Source organism: Cibotium barometz, chromosome 24 (assembly GCF_041138505.1).
Source record: "Cibotium barometz isolate CiBa-2024 chromosome 24, ASM4113850v1, whole genome shotgun sequence".
NCBI classification, from domain to species: Eukaryota; Viridiplantae; Streptophyta; class Polypodiopsida; order Cyatheales; family Cibotiaceae; genus Cibotium; species Cibotium barometz.
Genome location: NC_141069.1, coordinates 55,244,775 through 55,265,267, shown reverse-complemented (window position 1 = coordinate 55,265,267; position 20,493 = coordinate 55,244,775). Strand labels below are relative to the sequence as shown.

General features: G+C 45.5%; 1 protein-coding gene across 2 annotated transcripts in view; it reads right to left on the bottom strand.

The window, feature by feature from the left end:
- Window positions 1-1,234: 1,234 nt before the first annotated feature.
- LOC147625461 (sodium/hydrogen exchanger 1-like) overlaps window positions 1,235-20,493 on the bottom strand; it is a 46,315-nt gene continuing 27,056 nt past the window's right edge. Inside the window, exons 3-14 of one of the 2 annotated variants that reach the window (XM_086818797.1) lie at window positions 14,684-14,781; window positions 14,520-14,579; window positions 14,355-14,401; window positions 6,987-7,181; window positions 6,785-6,831; window positions 4,158-4,224; window positions 3,945-4,045; window positions 3,623-3,724; window positions 3,366-3,504; window positions 2,243-2,305; window positions 2,016-2,087; window positions 1,235-1,935 (exon numbers count right to left, since the gene is read on the bottom strand). In XM_086818797.1, coding sequence (XP_086674923.1) covers window positions 1,573-1,935; window positions 2,016-2,087; window positions 2,243-2,305; window positions 3,366-3,504; window positions 3,623-3,724; window positions 3,945-4,045; window positions 4,158-4,224; window positions 6,785-6,831; window positions 6,987-7,181; window positions 14,355-14,401; window positions 14,520-14,579; window positions 14,684-14,781 — 1,354 coding nt within the window. In that variant the 3' untranslated portion in view covers window positions 1,235-1,572. The remainder of the gene's footprint in view (window positions 1,936-2,015; window positions 2,088-2,242; window positions 2,306-3,365; window positions 3,505-3,622; window positions 3,725-3,944; window positions 4,046-4,157; window positions 4,225-6,784; window positions 6,832-6,986; window positions 7,182-14,354; window positions 14,402-14,519; window positions 14,580-14,683; window positions 14,782-20,493) is intronic. The other variant, XM_086818798.1, reaches the window with a different exon arrangement.

Sequence of the window (20,493 nt, the reverse complement as noted above, 5' to 3'; positions counted from 1 at the left end):
CAACTACAGGATCCCAAGAGTAGAGTACACACGAGATCAGGTGACTCATAAAACACAATTGAACACACAACTGATCACAACACAAATTTGGAATTTAAGAGGCCCACTCATCATGGTAGTAATTTGCTTCCTCCATGAAGCTCTTTCTCCTTAATGATATTGGCATTTACTTTTTAAATGATAGCAATACTTTTCATTGTGGTTGTTTTTCCCACAATGTTTGCACGGCTTCTTTGAATAGCAATCATTTTTTGTACGATTGTTCCCCCTACTTCTTTGTTCTCTGTCTTCTCCTCTTCCTTGATCCCTTCCAAGGTGAGACTAGGTAGGTAATGATGAGAGTTTCATAAAGTTCATCTGACAAACTTCATTCGCACAGCTATGGCCACATCATCTTCCTCAACTTTGGCTGAGTGCAGCAAAGCTGGTTCATCAAAGACTTCATCTTGTTCACATGAGAAGCTCTCATGTGGTTGCACCATCACACCATAGAACACTATTTGTGCAGAGACTTTAGAGTTCTTTCTGTGTGCACCAAAGAGCATACCCAACACCTCATAAGCTTCTTTTTGAAGTCAAGAGATCAACAACGTGGCGCATGAAATTGTTGGACAAGCCTAGGGCCACCTATTTTGGGGGGGAGGGGGGATTGGGAGGGTTAGAAGGGAAGGCATTTTAAGCCACCTTTTCCTATTTAAACAGCCACAATAGCATTCATCTACTTATACAATCAACAACACTGTCAATCGGGAGCTCTTTATTTTGTCATACAATAGGACAAGTCCTAACAAGACCCCTGCACATACCACCAACCCCCGCCTCAACAACTTCAGTGGGCGAGCCAATCTCCCACACCAACCCCTCAGGTTGGCACTAGTCCTCCAGCTCCCAATCTTACAGCTGGCGCCATTGTCAACTACGAGAGCTTGAAGATAAGGAAAAAGGCAACCATGGCCAAGAGTATGAGTAAAATGAATCGCTCAAGCCATTTGGCTACATAGGTGGCCAAAGAGTCGTCGCCCTAGTTGACAACAGCAATACGGAGGACGTGGTCACGGAGCTGCTCAGCGAGCTCGTTTTCCGTTGACCTTGGTGGATAAGCAAGTGAAGGGCTTTAGTGCAAGCATGACAACAAAACATGAAAATAGTTGTCCAACTGTTCTTTTTTGAGACTTTAATTAATGAACAACAAAGATACCCTAACATGTTACTCAGTAATATCTCTTGGATTTGCTCATTGGAACAACTTGAAGTCAAAAGTATATTACTTTAATTCCTACATTCAAAAGCTCAATTGCATATTTAATATTTATCGAGGACTTCAAGAGTCCAAGCAAGGAGGAACGTGTTTATTTGAGCAAAACAAGGCTTCATGTCCAGATTTATGTACATGATTTACGCTACATGTTGCCTTTATCTTGTGACATGATGAAGAGTGTTTTGATGTAACGAACCTACCCATGCAACACTCATAAACAAGCTTACAAATCTCATACTTATGCCCATCAAAAGACGCTGTCAAAACATATCTCCTCGAGGGATACTAATACACGATGTACATGAAATGATTTGCTAGCTTTGGTTGCTCATGTGATCAGATAATCTAGAGTCTTCCATCTCTTTGTTATGTGATCTGGGATGGGGTAGTACAAAACCTCTACCTCCAAACATAGGGCGCATATAGGAGTCATCAAACTTCCTCCACATATGGTGCACAGTCGAAGAAGATGGGGTGCGCAGCAGCATTCGAGCACTGGTATCTCTGTCTATGTTACTGGGCTGCTGCAGTGACTCGCTCTCTTCTAGAAGAGGGACTTGGATTCCTAAACTGAAGCTGGGATTTTTGGGGGTAGCTGGTTCTGAAAGATCCCCATTATGTCTAAGGTGTGGGGGTAGTAGCCATCGCAACAATGGCTTTGTCATAAGCCCGAAAACCTGTGCAAACATCATATTAACACTGAGAGCATGTCCTTACTGATCTAAATAACAATATGAAACCATGGCATCCAACTTACCACTGTGCTGAAAAGTACCACAATGATAGTGCTTGTAATCATGGTTGCATTTATCGAACTGTTTGCCGTAAACTGTGTGCAAAAGACCACAAGATTCTCCACACTAGATAAAAGTGTCTTTAAGAGCTTGACTACTGTCCATTTACTTCAGCTTTCAAGTGCATATAATCTCAAAACTCAGTAGAAATTGCGGTCTTCTGTCACTTAATGCAGCCTTGTTAACTTACTTTATTATAAGCCAAGGCAATAGAAACAGCTCCTCGCATAAGGCCAGCCCACCAAATGATGACCTACCACATTCACAAGATCACATTGCTCAGTTCAAGTACATATAAACAAGTGTGTGCATGTGTGTGGCACATGCACACATGTGTCTGTACCCAGCATATATATGTATGTAATACGTATGTATGTACATGTATATACACACATGCATACATACATACATGCATGGGCCATGTGCATGCATGTATATATGTATGTACACTTACATGTACGTATGTATACACACGTCGTATGTATGCATGCATGTATGTAAGTCATAGTAACAATAAATGGCCATTTTCTAGCCAAAAATGTGGAAACATTTTCTCTCTTCGATCGCCATTTCCGTTTTTGCTTCCCATTTCCTAATCACCTCTCCATTGAAGGTTTCTCTTGAAATTTTTTTCTTCCAAGTCTCGATTTTTCCTCTAAGTTATTCTCCACTATTTCTCTAAACTTTTTCTTTCACTTCTACTAAATTTTACAATTTAAGCTTTCATATAGACTATATAATGTAAAAGACTCGGCGTTTCCTAGACAATTCCATTTTCTAGTGTCAAGCCATTTCCATTTGTGTTTCTGTTTCATGCGATTATAATGTTATGTATGTGTATGGCACATGTGTATTTAATGCATGTTTTTATGTATGGATGTATGCATGCTTGTATGGATAGATGTATGGATGCATGCATGCAGGTGATTGTGTGGATGTATGTACATGTGTATGCATACATATCCACTTTGCATATATACATGCACGCATGTATATGTGTATTGATGTATCCGGATGTATGCATGTAAACATGCATGTGTATGCATACATACACACAAACATGGATACATAATTACATACATATATGTGTATGGATGTATGCATGCATGTATGGACGGATGTATGGATGCATGCATGCATGTATATATGTATTGACGTATGTGTGGATGTATATGTATTGACATATGTGGATGTATGTATGTAAGCATGCATGTGTATGCATACATACATGCATGCATAAACACACAAACATGGATATACATAATTACACATTTATGTCGTCATATACACATAAACACCAGAACGATAATTACCTGCTGACGAGCACTAATTTCTGTGCCAATAGCTCGCCTTATCATGTTGGACACGGCAGATAAAGGGAACACAAATGCTGCTCTACCAACAAGGACTACCAAAACCAAAGTTGCAGACAGTCCAAGTGAGGTTGCAGGACTGCATGGGGCAAAAACACAAATGCAGAAGGATTAAAACCAAGAGGGCAATTCTAACAGGGAAGAGCATGAAGACTTTTTGTCTACACAGAGTTAGTGAAGTATCTTGGTTTGCATACCTTACATCTGTCATATTCCATTTGTCTTTATCCAGTGCATCCATACCAACATAGAGAAATATGAAGGTTTCGGCAATGAATGAAAGTGTTGCAAAAGTATGCCTGGAACCAGAACAAAAAGCAGTGGGAGCTCAGATAACATGACAATCAGACTCCCTCCTGGAAACATCTCGAAGTATATCCTCATGCATCTGAAGAATTATGTGTGTGGCCATCTCGAAGTATATCCTCATGCATCTGAAGAATTATGTGTGTGGCCATCTGATTCTGCATGGTCCATTGGCATTAAAAGTAATCCACTTGTGCCGATTATATACCTCACCTTGTTGTTATTCTTGAGCTCTCTGTCACATTGTGCCATGTATAGTGGGACATAACAATCCCACAAAAGAAGACAGTGAGAATCCCACTCAGATAAAGCAGCTGCAAGAACACACAAGTCTGTGTTAGCCTATATTAGCAATTGAAAATAAAATATTTTATTTTTCTCAAGCTTGACTTTAAAATCTTGACCGAAGCTAAGCTTCGCAATCACCTCCGCAAGCATGTAAGAAAGATAAGCCATAAGTATCATGACTGCAATCTCATGGTCTGTTGAATGCCTGAGTAGACGAAGTATATATATAGAAGCTTTGATTAGAGTATGTTCATACCAATCCCAAGCAATGAAGACAAGCAAAAACACATACCTATATTCTGATAGGATCATATGATGACAATTCAACTCTCACAAATTACTTGACCCTTTTCTAAATGTATAGAAAAGGGTGGCTAAGGCACATCAATGATCTTAACAAGCTGTGCAAGCGTCCCATAGGCTTGATGCATATTGTTGGTAGACTTATGGCCTTGTGTGTGTGTGTGTGTGTGTGTGTGTGTGTGTGTGTGTGTGTGATATCGGCGAAAGTATTTAGCTGTACTTCTGTTTTCTGTGAAGTATTGGTTCACAGAACTTCAGCTTCAACTCTTTTTGCTGCGAGCAACTTCTCCAAGCGCTCTCCATCAGCTATGGATGCAGCTGGTTTCTCTCTTGACACCATGAGAGGTAATCCACTATGAAAGAAGACATGAAAAGTTGACGTCACAAATTCCAAGAAGCCAAGAGACATGAGGAACCTGCTTCGCAATTTCTTTATGATGTGCTGCATCAGGATTTTCAAGGTGCGAAGTCTGGACTGCTACAGGAATCGATCCATTACCAATCAGTAACCAATCGATCAGCACATTGGAAGTCACAGTATCTGGTTCTCCCGCGAATGAATGCACGCAGGTAACAGCACCAATGGTGCTTCGAATTCCCAAAATTCGGTAACAGTTGAAAGGCTTGCTCGCTTAGAGACGGAGAAGCCAAACCCACACTGAAGTGCACTTTCCCAAAGAATGTAATTCTCCCCAAAGTAAAAAAGTTATGTGATTCTCTTCTTTCCAGGCGGGGTGCCCTCTGCAGAGGATGTTGGACAGTGATTAAACATAGTGCCTGCAGGTTTACATGTAGAAGGTGTCTACTATGCACCCATGGCTTTTATGAAGTGGTGCTCAAGTAGCTTGATTTCATGCAGCAATTATTTCAAAAGTCTCCTTTGTTTTATAGTCAACAGCAGATGGTCCATGTGCTACCTCTTGGACCCCTACTATTGAATATCAGGCGCTTGTGCGGCATCGTTGTCTAGTTTGGGTGTCTGTGATGCTCTTCCGTACCTGGCCAACCAAAGTCTTGGCACAGTTATCTGCCCCCCCAATGTCATGGGTCAGTGTAATAAATTCTGTGTTTTGTGGGACATGGATAAACCAACCCTTGAATTGATTAGTATGAAAGTGCATGATGTGCTTATATGGAAAAGATGTTTTGAGCTTAAATGGGGAGCATTTGCAAGAGCTTATTTTCACTATCACAAATTTGGACACTTTGCATATGACTGTCCTACCCTCAAATTACACCCACCTACTGATTCTTTGACGCCGGCAGCTTTGGTTAATGATAATGCCCCTCCATCTAAGATGAGTCAAACAGGACCTATGATTGGTATACAAGAGGAAAATCAGTTGTGCAGCCCCAATTAGCACCCCAACAAGCACAACAAGTAGCAGTGCAAAAAAACATACCTTCTAAGGACAAAGCTGCTCTAGATGTGCAAAGACTTGTTTTGATAAGGACAGATGGCAAACCCCTAATGCCAAAAAGATTATATGGCCACTTCAACTACAACTCCGTCACTAGTCTGATCCTTCCTCTCCATAGACTCGTGCTTGTGCTTCATCTTCTGGTATTGCATCTACCTCTGCAGAGATAGATGCTGGTATGCTCTGGTCTAATGTGGTGAAAGGTGGCATTCGGGCTTTGCAGGGTGATAAAGATATGATGGTTACTTAACCAACTATTTTTTCCTATTCATGATGAATGTATATCATACAATGTACAAGGTTTGTGTTCCTCTGACAAATGGAGACTTGTTTGGGAATACATACATAAGGTTCATCCTAACATCATGTTTTTTAAGAACATAAACAACATAAATTTGCTGGGAAGACCGGTTTCTTTCGTGGTTACTATATATACTAAGCTGGCTTGAGTATAGATCCGTCTATGTAGATAAGTGGGCTTGCGGTCGTGGTGGCATGATTGGTATTTTGGCAAGCACTACCTTCTCCGATCATGCATTGGTTATTCTTTCCCTGGAGGACACTTGGTGGCAGCCCGCAATCGTCCAGTTGGTGGTATGGGCTTCCAGCAAAAGCCAATTATGGATTTGAATGCCCGATAGCATGTCTTCCAAATCTTGGGGATAAGACTGCCCGAGGCTACAAATTTGGTGCTTTATGGCAGGGAGCAAGACAAAGCCCTAGAGCAAGGCTTATTAAGGCCAAAAGAAAGGTCCTCCAATATAAAGCTGACAACGTAATTGAAGTATGCATACAGGGATAAGATAGAAGGCATCTTTACAATATATCTACCATAATCATGTAGAATTTTGTTCCCCTTATGTGTGCACAAGCTTCTGTTTTCCCCCTTACATGAATTGATGCAACTACTCTAGAATCACAATTCGTTGAAGGCGCACATTAAGGGAACTTTACTTTAATCCACGGATCAGATCTAGAACAGAAAGGAACACATGTTTTCTTAGAATTGAAAACACAAAAAAGGATTTCAAACGTGCCTACCTTCCAAAGTACAGCTTCTTGATGACATATGCACTCAAGAGCCCTACCTGCAGACAAGGGCAGTGAATTTTGAGAATCAGCCTTAGATGCCATTCATAGATAAATCCAAACAATCCACGTTGCAGTATTCCTTGAAACGAGTCGTTCCACTCATAGAACCCTAAAGGAGAAGAAACTTATAAAATCAGAAGTTAGGACTTACAACAACACCCAAAAGTGTACTTGTAAGGTAGAGATAGACAAACTCCCCCAGCACCTTTAGGATGGCTAAAGCATCAACTTCAGTCAGATCAATATTTTCCACAGCTCTGAAGAGTACCACAGAGGTAGCATCATTCACAACACCTTCACCAAAGACCAAACTGTAAAGAAGAGGTGTTTCATCTTGATTAAGAACCTGGAATCACATCAAAAAGGTTCAATATGGGCATGAGTCATGAAGATAATGCCAGAACTCACAGCAGAAAAAAGTTGTTGAGCTTGGAACTGAAAGCGCCAGCGCCCCCCCCACCCCACCCCCCCGTCTCCTGCACTGCCCACCCGCTCACTCACTGGCCTCCCTGCCTGCGCCCAGCTCCTCGCCCCCGCCTCTCCTCCCTCCTTCAGTTCCCTCTTTTCTTTCTCTATAGCCCCTCCCACCCCCACCCCCCCCCGGTTCGCTTCATCCCTCGCATGGGTGGCCGGGATTCCATCCCTTCGCGTCTGTATTGCCTCGCCAGAGATAGTGCCTCATGTCAGATCCATTCCTTGCCTTCGGGGAGACCCCATCATTCAGTGGGTGGAGTACTCAACCCTTCTCGGCCAATATTTCATTTGCAGGTAGAGATGGGACACCTCACCAAAGCTTGCCCTCAGTTCAAATCTTTACCAAGGGGTAGAGAGAGAGGCAAGCTCTCGAGCAACTGAGCACCGAGTCCCAACCGTGGACAACTCTGCTACCGCAGAGTGGCAGACCGTTGGCCCACGCCAAGGCCATCAGCTGACTACCAGAGGTAAGTGCGCCGCTGCGCACGCCAGGCTGGCAAAGTACAGGAGGATTTAGTTCTGTCAAAGAACTGTTTCGAGCATTTATCGCAGCACCCACCCATCGTCGGCGATGGGCCCCCTCCAATCACTGCAAGGGTCCCTCTGGCCCCTTCGGTTTGGCAACCATTACCCCGCCGAGATTCCTCCTCCGGTTCTCAGTTTCCAATGAGGCCAGCTGGCCCCACTGAACCCCCGACGAGCCCCTCCCAGCACCCTCCCTCTCCGATGGATCACTCCCAGCCGCTCGCATCTCCCTCTTCTCACCCTCCCCCCTCCCCTCCCCACCCCACCTACCCCCCCCCTCCTCCTCATCCTCGCCTCCAACTCTTCCCACAACAGTCCCTCCTACCTCGTCCTCTTCCTCTGAGCCCACACTCCCTCTGCCTCTCCAAAGCACTCCCGTCGCCCTCCTACAGTGCCCGACCCGGAGTGGAGACAACCGGCGAGCCCCGTCCACTGCTTGATTCATTCGATTCTCGGAGCCGATAGAGATTACCATCGCCACTTCCCCGGTGAGGGCTCTCCCAACACAGCCCCCAGGAGGGCCTCCCAAGATCTTGGGGATGCCAGTGGATTACAATTTCTTCAGATGTCTTTTGGTGGAAGGAACTCATATTTTTGAGGAGACAGCGACTCCCATTCAGATCTGTGTGGTGTTTCATCATTCCAGACCTTCTATGCCAGAGAGTGGCACGATGATCTTCTCCTTTCCCTTGAGTGCAGCCCTAGGGATAGAGTGGGATTCAACGTCGGTGGTGGCTGCCGCCATCCAAGGGCAGGCAGTAGAGCTCTCACACCATCTTCATGATCTACGCACCAACGTGCTCACCCACCTCTGGTCCCTGGCTAGGATGGAGCTAGGAGGCTCAAGCCATAGAGACAAGACGGGGAGCTGGTGTCCTCCAGCTTGGAGGTGCTGCTCTTTGTTTTCCTTCACATCTCAATTGCAATACAACTCTCCCCCTTACAGATACCTCCATTGTGATCAATGGAGCTCAGAGTATGCCTACTCTCACGCTCCGATATAGTGGTGACATCTAGAGGACACGATCCGTGCCCACTTGGCGCACCTTTGCCCCAAGACTGATTGCGATTATTTCCCATCAAAACCCACACCCAAGACTCTTCAAGTGGAGAGCAGTTTCGATAGTCCCGCCTCCCATAGAAATTGATATGCGGAACTATCGAAACTGCTCCCATAGAAATTGATATGCATGGAACATTCAAGGTTCAGGAGGGCCTCAGTGCTTTCAGAGGCGAGACGTCCTCAAAGGAGAGCTTCATAGAGCTACAGTTGGGAGACCCATCGACATTCTTTTCCTCTAGGAGCACCATCTTTCCGAGGGGCTTACCCACCGCGACGAGAAGATTTTACCAAGCAGGAGCCACACTCTCCCTCTTTTGGCCCCTCAGGAACGCAGGGAGGAGTTTGTATTGCTGTCAGTGAAGCAACTCTTGCCGACAGTGACGGGCTCAGGTGTCTTAGTCTATGGGCGTGCCCAGTGGGTTACCAATATGATCGGAGAGGACTCCGTGGGCTTCCTCAATGTTTATGCCCCGAAGGCCGCAGCAGGTAGAGCCATCTTCTAGAGCACAATCCGTCAACCCCTGCGTCAAGCTGACTTTTGGTGCATGGGTGGAGACTGTAACGTGCGGAAGCTCTGGGAGTCTTCTTTCAGCCCTAAACACTCTTGAAAACCTTCTGATGCAAAAACGCACCATCTGATGCAAAAACGCAGGTAGAGAGAGAGTAGAGAGAGAGAGTGAGAAGTGCTGGAATTTCAGTATATACTATGGTACAAAAAGGTACATATCTTTGCAGCCCTTGGCTGCCCTCTTGAAAAGGTGATAACACACCTAAAATCTGCCCTAGACTAGGATCCTAATGACTCTCACCCCTAGTGGGTGGAATGATTAATGCTATGAGCACTTGGTGCCTTTTATAGAATTCTTGGACAAGGTAGGAGCTGGCCGACTGCTGGTCGGCCAGTTCTGAATTCATTAAATGGCTTTTCACTCAGCCGACTTGGTTATCTTAGCCTTGTCATCATGCGCCTTCAGCCACCTTGTTTCCTGGTACTGCCGACAGCTCCTGTACTCAGCCGACTGCCCCCTGGTGCTTCTCCAAGTCCAACCTGGCCACTTCTGTATCTTGTGCTCCACATTCTGACTCTATCTGATTCATACTATTTATCTGTTTGCCCCTTCTGGATTTAGCCCTAGAAATGTCCATGGCATCTGTGATGCACATGACATCCCCCTCTGCTAAACTTGATGACGGGAATCCAACCTGCTCTTGGATGACTGTCATCATCCCAATCCTGTTCCGAAGTCCCTCTGTCATCATCCATCCCTAGCAAACCTTTTTCTCTGAAAATCCGATCTGTTCTCCAAACCACTCTGTCTCTGATGAAGATCTATGCATCTGGTCTTCCTCTAGTCCACAATCCATTCCTGCCCTGACTCTGAACACCGTCTTGGTCTTCGTTCCTGGAACTGAGTCTGGCACTCTCACATCACCCTTGGAGGATCAACCTCCCTTGGGACCGTTCCCTTAGAACCTATCTGGCTCACGGAACTGCCATCCCCATCTGGCACTGTGGAACACCACCAACAAACCTCCTGGGAGTTCTTCCCGATCTGTGTTCCCGCCTTGGGCTTCGAATCCGTGTACTGTCCTGTACCTTGGACTTGTACACCATCATCTGGGACTGAATCAGTGTTTAGCTTTGCTGAGCCTAATGCTCTGATACCAATGTAACGTGCGGAAGCTCTGGGAGTCTTCTTTCAGCCCTAAACACTCTTGAAAACCTTCTGATGCAAAAACGCACCATCTGATGCAAAAACGTAGGTAGAGAGAGAGTAGAGAGAGAGAGTGAGAAGTGCTGGAATTTCAGTATATACTATGGTACAAAAAGGTACATATCTTTGCAGCCCTTGGCTGCCCTCTTGAAAAGGTGATAACACACCTAAAATCTGCCCTAGACTAGGATCCTAATGACTCTCACCCCTAGTGGGTGGAATGATTAATGCTATGAGCACTTGGTGCCTTTTATAGAATTCTTGGACAAGGTAGGAGCTGGCCGACTGCTGGTCGGCCAGTTCTGAATTCATTAAATGGCTTTTCACTCAGCCGACTTGGTTATCTTAGCCTTGTCATCATGCGCCTTCAGCCACCTTGTTTCCTGGTACTGCCGACAGCTCCTGTACTCAGCCGACTGCCCCCTGGTGCTTCTCCAAGTCCAACCTGGCCACTTCTGTATCTTGTGCTCCACATTCTGACTCTATCTGATTCATACTATTTATCTGTTTGCCCCTTCTGGATTTAGCCCTAGAAATGTCCATGGCATCTGTGATGCACATGACAGAGACTTTAACATGATCAAGCCAACAGAGGACAGACTCGAAGACAGTCTCAAGTGCAGAGTACTCTGCATGGGAGGAGTTGATCCTGGCACTCAGGGGACATCACCCATGGCATCTAGCAGAGTTTGGGCGTAGTCTCGAGAGCCTGTGCTTCTCGCGGTCCGATAGGAGGAGCACCGGCCCCAACCTTTCTGGACTTGACAGGTTCTATGTGGATGAGTGGGTGTGCGGTTGCGGGGGCACGATCGGCATCTTGGCGGGCATCACTTTTACTGATCACGCTCCGATTATTATGTCCTTAGAGGATCCCTGGAAGCAAGACAGGCATGCAAGCGCTAGGATTCCGGACAACCTCACACACGACCCTGAGATCTGCAGGAGGATAGAGCAAATATGGGCGGGACTAGATTTTATCTCAAGATCTGCCACGTACACCTTGCATGTGGGCCTTGGGGAGATCAGCAGTGTTTTGCAAGAGGCAGCACAGAGCAAATTGGAGGGATTTCGTGAGCAGGAGAGGAGCCTGAGGAGGGGTCTTGCTTCTCTCCAGTGACTTCAGGAGAGTTCCCTCGATAGCCCGTGGATTGAGTGTCAACTTGATGCCGCCCATATGGAGATCAGATCCATTCAGAGGAGGGTGGAGTACAGGTACCATGCCATAGCTTCCTTTTGGACCCAAGCCGAAGATAGAGTCACGGGGGCCTTCTTTGAGATTGTAAGCCCCCATAGACGGACTCCGGAGAGATGGTATTCGTAGGCTACGTTGCCCATATGGAGCTATTGTTTCTGACCCCCCACCATGTGAGAGCCATCGCCACTGATTTTTTCCCATCCCTCCTCACGGGTTCCCCATTATCCCCACAAGTGATGGACGCGAGCGAGAGGGTCTGGCGACACACGAGATAGGTGGTTCCCCTTGCTCTACAATCCTTCTTATTAACTCCCTTCATAGCAGAGGAGCTGGCAGAGGTATTGATGGCTCTCCCTAGGAGCGAATGCCCGCGAGCGGACGAGCTTCCTGTTTCCTTCTTTCTTCGCCACTGGGATCTCATGGAAGGCAGCCTTCGCCTTCAATGAGATTATGAACACAGGTGCCATGCCAGAGAGGCTTTCAGAGGGTTTAATACAGTTGATTCCTAAGGAGGGTGGTGACAGATTGGAGATCCGACATTGGAGACCCATCACCCTTCTTGGGACCGCCTACAAGATCTTGGCCAAGGACATCAGCCAGAGACTTTCCTCCCTGACTTGATCCATGACACTTAGACAGGTTTTGTTCAGGATCGGAGCATTCTAGACAACATCTTCACCTTTTGGGAGGCGACTGCTTCGCCGAGGTCATGAGCAGTTTCCTCTCAACTCAGGAGACAAAGCATCAGGGATTGCGTCTCCCCCTCCGTACTCAGGAGCTGTTGGACTCAGAGTTTGCAAATGACACAGCAGCATACCTATCCGGAGATGTGGGGAATCTCCAGAGATTCGCTGATGCGATCGAGATCTTTTGTAGCGCATCAGGAGCGCAAATCAATTGGCACAAGTCGTGTGGTTTCTGGGTAGGCACTACACCCGCTCCAACTTGGCGCCCAATTGAGGCTTTCCAGTGAACCCCGAGCAGTCCACTATCTGGGATGTCAAGTAGGCATTAATATCTCTCCGGAGCAACAGCTTGTTCCTCTTCTTCTGAGCATTCGGAAGAAGCTTTTGTACTGGAGCTCTGCGATTAGCCAAGTGGTGGTGGTGAACCAGGTCCTTCTTGCCACCATGTGGTACATTACTTCTTGTTGGGCCTTCTCCTGAGCATGCATTGGTCAGGTACAGCGGGTTGTGGTTTGCTCACTTTTTCTATTGGTCCCATGGCAAACTTGGGAGATCAGAGTCCCCTCTGGAGGATTTCAATGGTTGCACCTTACACAGGGTGAGCGTGATTAGATTTCAAGCACATGAGTGGCACATAGACCCCACATAGACCCCCCCCCCCCCCCCCCCCCCCCCCCCCGGCGGCCAAGGTGGCTAGAGAGAGACTCTGGCGGTTATGGATTTGGGAGAGCTGGCCCCTCACACGCCTCCAGTGGGACCCGAGGGAGTGGACTTGGCGTGATCCAGCTGATCGGGAAGAGACTCTGGACACACCCTTTTTCACATACACAACACGGCTAGGCCGCAAGATTCATATGCTAGAGGTTGATGGCACCCCGATGACAGCAGTATATTGGCAATCACATGGTCTCTCAGAGTGATTTCTCTTAGATTTTTGGAAGAGGCTCTGGGACAGTTTTCAGCCTCAAAAGATCACCCTCTTTCTTTGGCTGATGGCACAGAGTAGCTTGGCGGTTGGCACGTGGTTGGCCATTGGTGATCAACCAGCAGCTTGTCCAAGGTGTGGCCACCCTTAGGTGTCTCAACGAGACAGTATCTTTGGGATTGCCCGAAGGCTCAACAAGTTTGGCAACGGATTCGCCGCATCTTCATGATGAAGAGGACTTCGACCCGTATCATTTCATGGGACACTGTCGCTTGGGCCACAAAGGTTGAGGTTGTCATGGCTTATGAGGAAGGTGGGGGGCTAGCTCTTCAAGTCTCTCACCTTTGCATTTCGGCAATACCAATCCCAATCCCATCTACTAATCGCTGGAGTCCAAGCTCATGCCAGAGATGGGTGATTTGCAGTAGCATTGCAACTTGGCACATATGGAGAGCTAGATGCAACGAAGCCATCGAGGGTACCCACACTCCACCAACGGAGTCCATCAAGAGCATTTGGCTCGACATCATTCATACCCTCCGCGGTCAGTGGGGGAAATTGCAGGGTGGCTTTGACCACATGCGGAAGTGACGGGAAGCTTTCTTGATGCTTTGGAGGCCTGGCCCTTTTCTCACAGATGGAGGTGATGATCCCACTTGGCATTATAGACCAGCTATGTGTTTACCACCCCCCCCCCTCCCCCCTCTCCCCTGTATGAGATAGCCTTCTCCTCATAGAGCGGCCAGCCGGAGGAGAAATGCATCTTTCTCCACCTTTTGATTTTTTGATCCCCGCCCCATACATGGAGGCGAGTTTGTATCTAGCCCTTCGTGGTTGTATTTAGCACTTCGTGGCTAGTTCTTTGTTACCTAATAGAAGGATCTTTTTCTTGAAAAAAAAAAACTCACAGCAGAAAATAGATACTGCAGCACTTGCCTGCAGAGTGCAAACTGAGTCTGTTGCAGAAAATATAACGCCAAGAGCTGTGGCAGAGAGAAGACATTTAAAAGGATTAAAAAATGTCCTATCTGAATCCTTTTCAAATCATATCAAATAATGATTGAGCTATCAAATGTTAAAATAGGGTGCACAATGGCCTACCCATGTAATCTCTAATTCCTAAACCTTCCAAGTTGAAAAGTGGGAATATTAGCCTGCATCCTGCAGCAAGGTTACTGATGAGCTTAGAGACACTATGTTTGATGTGCCATACTTCAAATTTCCATCCACATCTATAAAGCCATTTATGAGATTATTGCATTTACCAGAAGCAATTATTGCGAAGGATATAAAGACACCAGTAACTCCAAAAAGTACAATGACTACAAAATTACGGAAAAATTGTTTCTTCTTTACTTGAAACCTGCAAAAAGGCCAAACAGCTAGTAAAGCTATGAAAAAACTAACATGAGGACTCCTAGAAAGTGGGTAAACAATGAAAAATTAAGCAAAACCAGGAAAAAAATGAAGCATCCTTCATCCTTCATATTGCAAGATAGTCCAATAGAAGGTGGCTCCAAAATCCACCATACTAGGAAGCTGGAGGATACCACACTTCAGTGGCCCTGTAGGTGAACACTATACCTGTACCAATTCTGCAGTATGCCTCAATTGTGCCTGCTTTGGCATCTAAGAAAACAACACAACTCACACAAGTAGACCTCCCTTTTTTAAATCTATAAGTAGAACCTCTCCCCCCATAACATGCCCTATACAAATCTTTTGGGGCAGCCAGCCGAGGAAGAGAAGATCAACCCTTAGTAGTAACAGAAGCAATTAATGCAGATTGTCTGAGGCTTCCTATAATAGTAAAATCTAGTGGTTGGGAGAGGATTACACAGTTTCAGTTTCATACAGAAAATGAAACTTCTATTAAGATTGAATACATTTTTACAACAACATGGCCAAAGGCCACAAGAAAACATCATTCCAAAATGTGCATGTACGCAGCCATGGTGACACCATGAAAGTCCAAAAGGCGTAGAAGAAAGACCGACATGTACGACCACAGGGAAGTAGAGCAGGTGTATCCAATTAATGCTCCTTCCAGTGAGATCATCACATTTGCAAGTGTCGGTCTGGATGGCTAGACCATTTTGTGGAACACCTCAATTAAGCGCGCTTGCGCAGGAACACAATTGGGATGGGTGACCTCTCGGGAAGTGGGAGGATCCATGTTTCCAACATGGTATCAAAGCCCAGGTTGTGATGTTGGAAGCTAAGACCTCAACCAAAGTGTGGCTTGAGGGGGGGTGTTGGAGATGCAATCCACACTTCTAGAGAGAACCAATTCACGTGGTGAGACTGGGTTTGAATCTTGGCAAGTTGAGGTTTCTACAAATTGGATTACCGAAGGTCACCTAACACCTTAAGGTTTTGGGGTCTGGATGGCTAGACCCATTTGTGGAACACCTCACTTAAGTGCGCTTGCGTAGGAACACAACTGGGATGGGTGACCTCCCGGGAAGTGGGAGGATCCATGTTTCCAACAAGTACGGGACCCAGGTATCCAACCTCATCTGGACAGCCCTGCTGCTTAGTCTAGCCGACAGCCTGGACTTCGGTACGGGACTTTTTCTCAGGAAGGAAAGGTACCTCCTCGGTCGTTCGGAGATCCATCATTATCAACCTTGCCGGTGACCGCATCAGGTTCATATGTGCCTTTGAGTATTTATGTTCCTAATTCTACCTGGATGTCTTCTTCTGTAGCACAGGTTCAACATATGGTACCATCAACTACCCTCGATCCCTGGAATTATGTGAACCCAAATAGAGGAGGGTCTAGGAGTACAATTCACTCCCAGATTTCTGGTGTTCAAAGAGGTAACACTGTTTTCTCTTCTGGTTCACCTTGTGTTCGTGCTCCTAATGTGTTTTGGAATATTGCTCAACCTCAAGCACAAAACCCTCCCACCCAACCCATGTCTTTTCCTGTTAGTGTTGGCGTGCAGCCGTTACCGGTTGCACCCCCATTGAGTCCTCCGTATGGGTTTTACCCAACACAAGTATCTATCAGCACTATGTCTTCTGACACTATGGTGCCACCTAGCATTCTAGGGTACCCATCTCTAGCACTACTGCTTTTCCTGCTTATGTGCCCACTCAAGGATTTGTGCCTCAGCCAGGTATTCGAACCAAAACCCCACCCCTCACTGGCACCTCCTAAAGTCATCCGCTATTGGGAGGCTAGGAATGCCACTGCCATAGGGGAGCTTATGCAAGGCCTTTTGCCAAAGTTTCATTCACAACTCCAACAGTTCCCCTTATGTCTCTGATAGATGGACACACCTTGCAGAGAGATATGCAGCACGTGATTGCACGCGTCGCATTGATCTCGAACATCAAATCCAACTTTTCTCTATAAAAGAGAGTGATGACCTGACCGTGAAGGTTGTTGAATACCGACGCCTTAACACGAAGTACGCCACCATTGGCTCCGCCAAGTCTCAAGACTAGGTTATCACTTTACTGAACAAGTTGCCTCCTAGTTTCTTTACTTTTGTCACATAGACCATTAGTCTAGAACCTATGCCTAACCTATATGAGTGTGAGTGCCAACTCTTGCGCTTCGCTCAGTTGCATGCCTAGTTTCATCCCAAGAAATCTTCCTCCGCTACTCAAGAGGGGCCCTTGTGTCCAATACCACCTCTACTCAAAAAGTGCAACAAGGGAAGGGGAACACCTTTGGCATCTCATCTTTCTTCTCTTGGTCTAGCAAGAAGCAGGATACCGTTGCAAGTTCTTCCGCTGAGGCCGAATACCGGGCCCTCTATAACGCCACCACTGAGGCTATGTATCTTCGCTAACTTCTTACGAAGATGCATGTTCCCATTGACACCGCTTCTACCATCTTCGTCAACAGTCAAAGTGCGATTGCCCTTGCTAGCAATTCTATTTTTTCTAACCGTACCAAGCATGTGGGTGTCCATTTTCATTTTACCAGGAAACAAGTTGAGCTTGGTACCCTCACGCTACAGTACATTCATATGGCAGGCAACCATGCCGACATCCTTACAAAGTTCGTCAACCGGCCCATCCTCGAGCGTCTTCGCGAACGGAACGGCATCGGTCCTCCTCCATCACCCTCCGCATATTGAGAGGGGGATCTTCCTCTCCTTTCAGATTTTTTATCATTGTTGTATCAAGCACATGAGTCAGTGAAAACCCCATGAGGGCACAGCTCATGTGAAAACCCTTGCATTCCCTGTGCATATCATTTTGTTTTTTGTGTTTGGGGCACATGTGTGAATGAAAACCAAAAAATGGGCATTCATGCATGTGAAAACCTCTTGCATTGTGGCATTGACCCAGTACCGCCCAAACTCAAAAGCTTCTACACTTGTCAAAGAGCACATGTTTTACACCGTGGACAAACCAAAGCCACATTCCTCTTCATGATCCTCTTCGACCCCTTTTTCATCTTCTCCCATGGTCCCCTTTTGGCCTGAGAGGGGGTGTGTGAAAACATGCCTTAACCTGCCATTTTATCCAGCCCAAAAGGGTATTTTTTTGGCATTTTATTTGTCTTTGCTGCTGGCCGACAGCTCACCCTGACCAACCAGCAGTCCTACAGCATATATAAGAAACTCAACATTATTCACTTCAATTAGAATAATATAACCCCGAGTCTTGCTGCAGCCGGTGCTCCTTCATCTTCAGGCAGTGCATCATTACCTTTAGCTGCTGCCGGTGTTTTCACATCTTTTGGCTGCGCATCCTCTCCTGCTGCTGCTACAGGCTGAGCATCCTCTTTTATCTGCATTTTTTCCTACAGCTATTGTTCTGCAGCACCCTTCGTCTACTGCACTTCAGCAGCGTTTCTCAGGAGCAAATCTGCAGTAGCTTTTTGCCTACAGTTTTTCTACAGCACATGGGACAGCAGCCCTCTCTGCTTACAGTAGAGCTTTCCAGCAGGTTTACTTCAGCATCTACTACCTCGGGATCACGGCCCTCTCCGCCCTCATTCATCATCACTGGGATAGCAGCCCTCTCTGCTACAGTAGAGCGACATTGGGATGGCAGCCCTCTTTGCTCATTTCTTCGAGACAGCAGCCTACCATCTGCCTTGGATTGTGGCCTTCTCCACCCTCTGCATTATCACGGGACAGCAGCCATCTCTGCTCCTTCAGAGTCTCACACTGAGCTCTTGTACTGGATTTCATCATATATATACACTCACTCATTTCATGCTGTGTTGATTTGCTCTGATCTCTCATACATTTGGTCCTTTCGTCCTTTTGCCCTCACAGCAAATCCACGTGAACAACAAGAGTAAGAGATGATGACCTCATGGTCCCACTCCCTCATAAAAGCAGAGCGCTTAGCTAGCGCAAATCTGGAGGTCCCTGTATACGAACCCAAATAGATATAAGAGCATGTATAATATCTTGACAAATGATGCATATGGACTGAATATAATATCTCGCCAAATGATGAATATGGACTGAAATAATAGGTTTGAGTGCCATCTATAGCCTCTACGCATCTAGCCCTCCAAATCTGCTAAGCCAAGATATCGGCAATAATCTCTCGGTAAGTGTCCGCTCTGCCTCTGGATGGCATTAATTCCAAGTTAGCAAATTGCTCTACTAACCACCCTCTAAGCACCAAGAGGAGAGAGTCATGGTCCCTACCCTTATAGAAAACCTGTGGACTAGACTAGGCTAAGCATGCTATAGAGCCCCAAGCTATGTAATATGAAAACTCTGACCCTTGTGAGCCTGCCAATCGGTTTGCCCACATAACACCAAACCATATCGGAGTCTTTGCATCTCCAAATGCAACGTTGTACTAATTCAATAGCAGTTGGGCATCAAGTGATCAATGGGTCCGCAGCAAAAATAGCTCTCCACTTATCGACAGGCAAACCACCATGTAGAAACAATGCCTCCAAGCCAACCGTAGCACCCATGCCTCCTTACTATGAGGTACCAGGTTCAAATCTACCCATCTCCCACTAGGAAGCTGATGGCATTGTAATTTTAGTACCCTATCTTACATTGCAAACATAACTCCTATTAGTGCCAAAATTTATTCCAAACAACTGGAGTGATGTCCTAACTCTCCAAATGTGGACTGAGTAGTCGTCCTCTAAAGCAATGGGATTGTTGGCATCAATCCACTCCCAATCACAAGGACCACAATGAAGTTATATGATCAAGCAACCCCATAAAGTCATAAACTCATGGAATGGTATATTACGAATTTACAAACTGTAACATGTTATATATACCTTCGTAAGGTCAGAAAAATCTGAACTTACAAATTGAGAGATTTGACGAAGAAATAATAGTGAAGAAGGACAAAGACAAAAACAAAGCATTTGAAAGATCAAAAATAAATAAACTAACAAACCTAGCTACTGAGGAGAGGAAATCAAAAGATAATATCAAACGAAGACTTTTAATTAAGACATTGACAAAAAAACAAACAAACAAACAAACAAAAACAAACAAACAAACCAACAAAACAAAACAAACAAAAAAAACAAAAAACAAGAAACAAGAAAACAAAACAAAACAATTACATGAATGAAAGAAGCTTTAAAAATAAAAAATAAAAAACACACACACACAAAAGCATACACACACTTCTTCTTAATAAGAACTTAAACCTTTTGAGCTGAGATACTAAACAACACAAAATAGCAAAACAGAGAACTGTAAACTCTAGACCTAAAGCACTTAAGAGCCAGAACCAAACATTAAGCTAAACTTTAAAAAAGACTTCGACTCAAAAGTGCAACCATTAACTCAAAAGTGTAACATGTTAACTACGTGGAAGCATAATTAATGATAATTAATGCTAAGCAAAAGAGATTTAATGCTGCTCACATGTGCAATGATAACACAAAGACGTGGGAGAGAGATTGTTTACCTAACCTACTCTTATTGTAAATAACCAAAAATGATTTATACAAAATGATTGTTTAGAGCAAAAGTAGATCTAAACACTTGAATGTTGTGCATTAGCTTCTATGTTGTTCCATGTGTTGCAAATTCTCTCCCAATTCTACCTTATATTTGTTGGATATCAATGCTCCACCCACATATTGTACTGTCCAGCTAGCTCATGT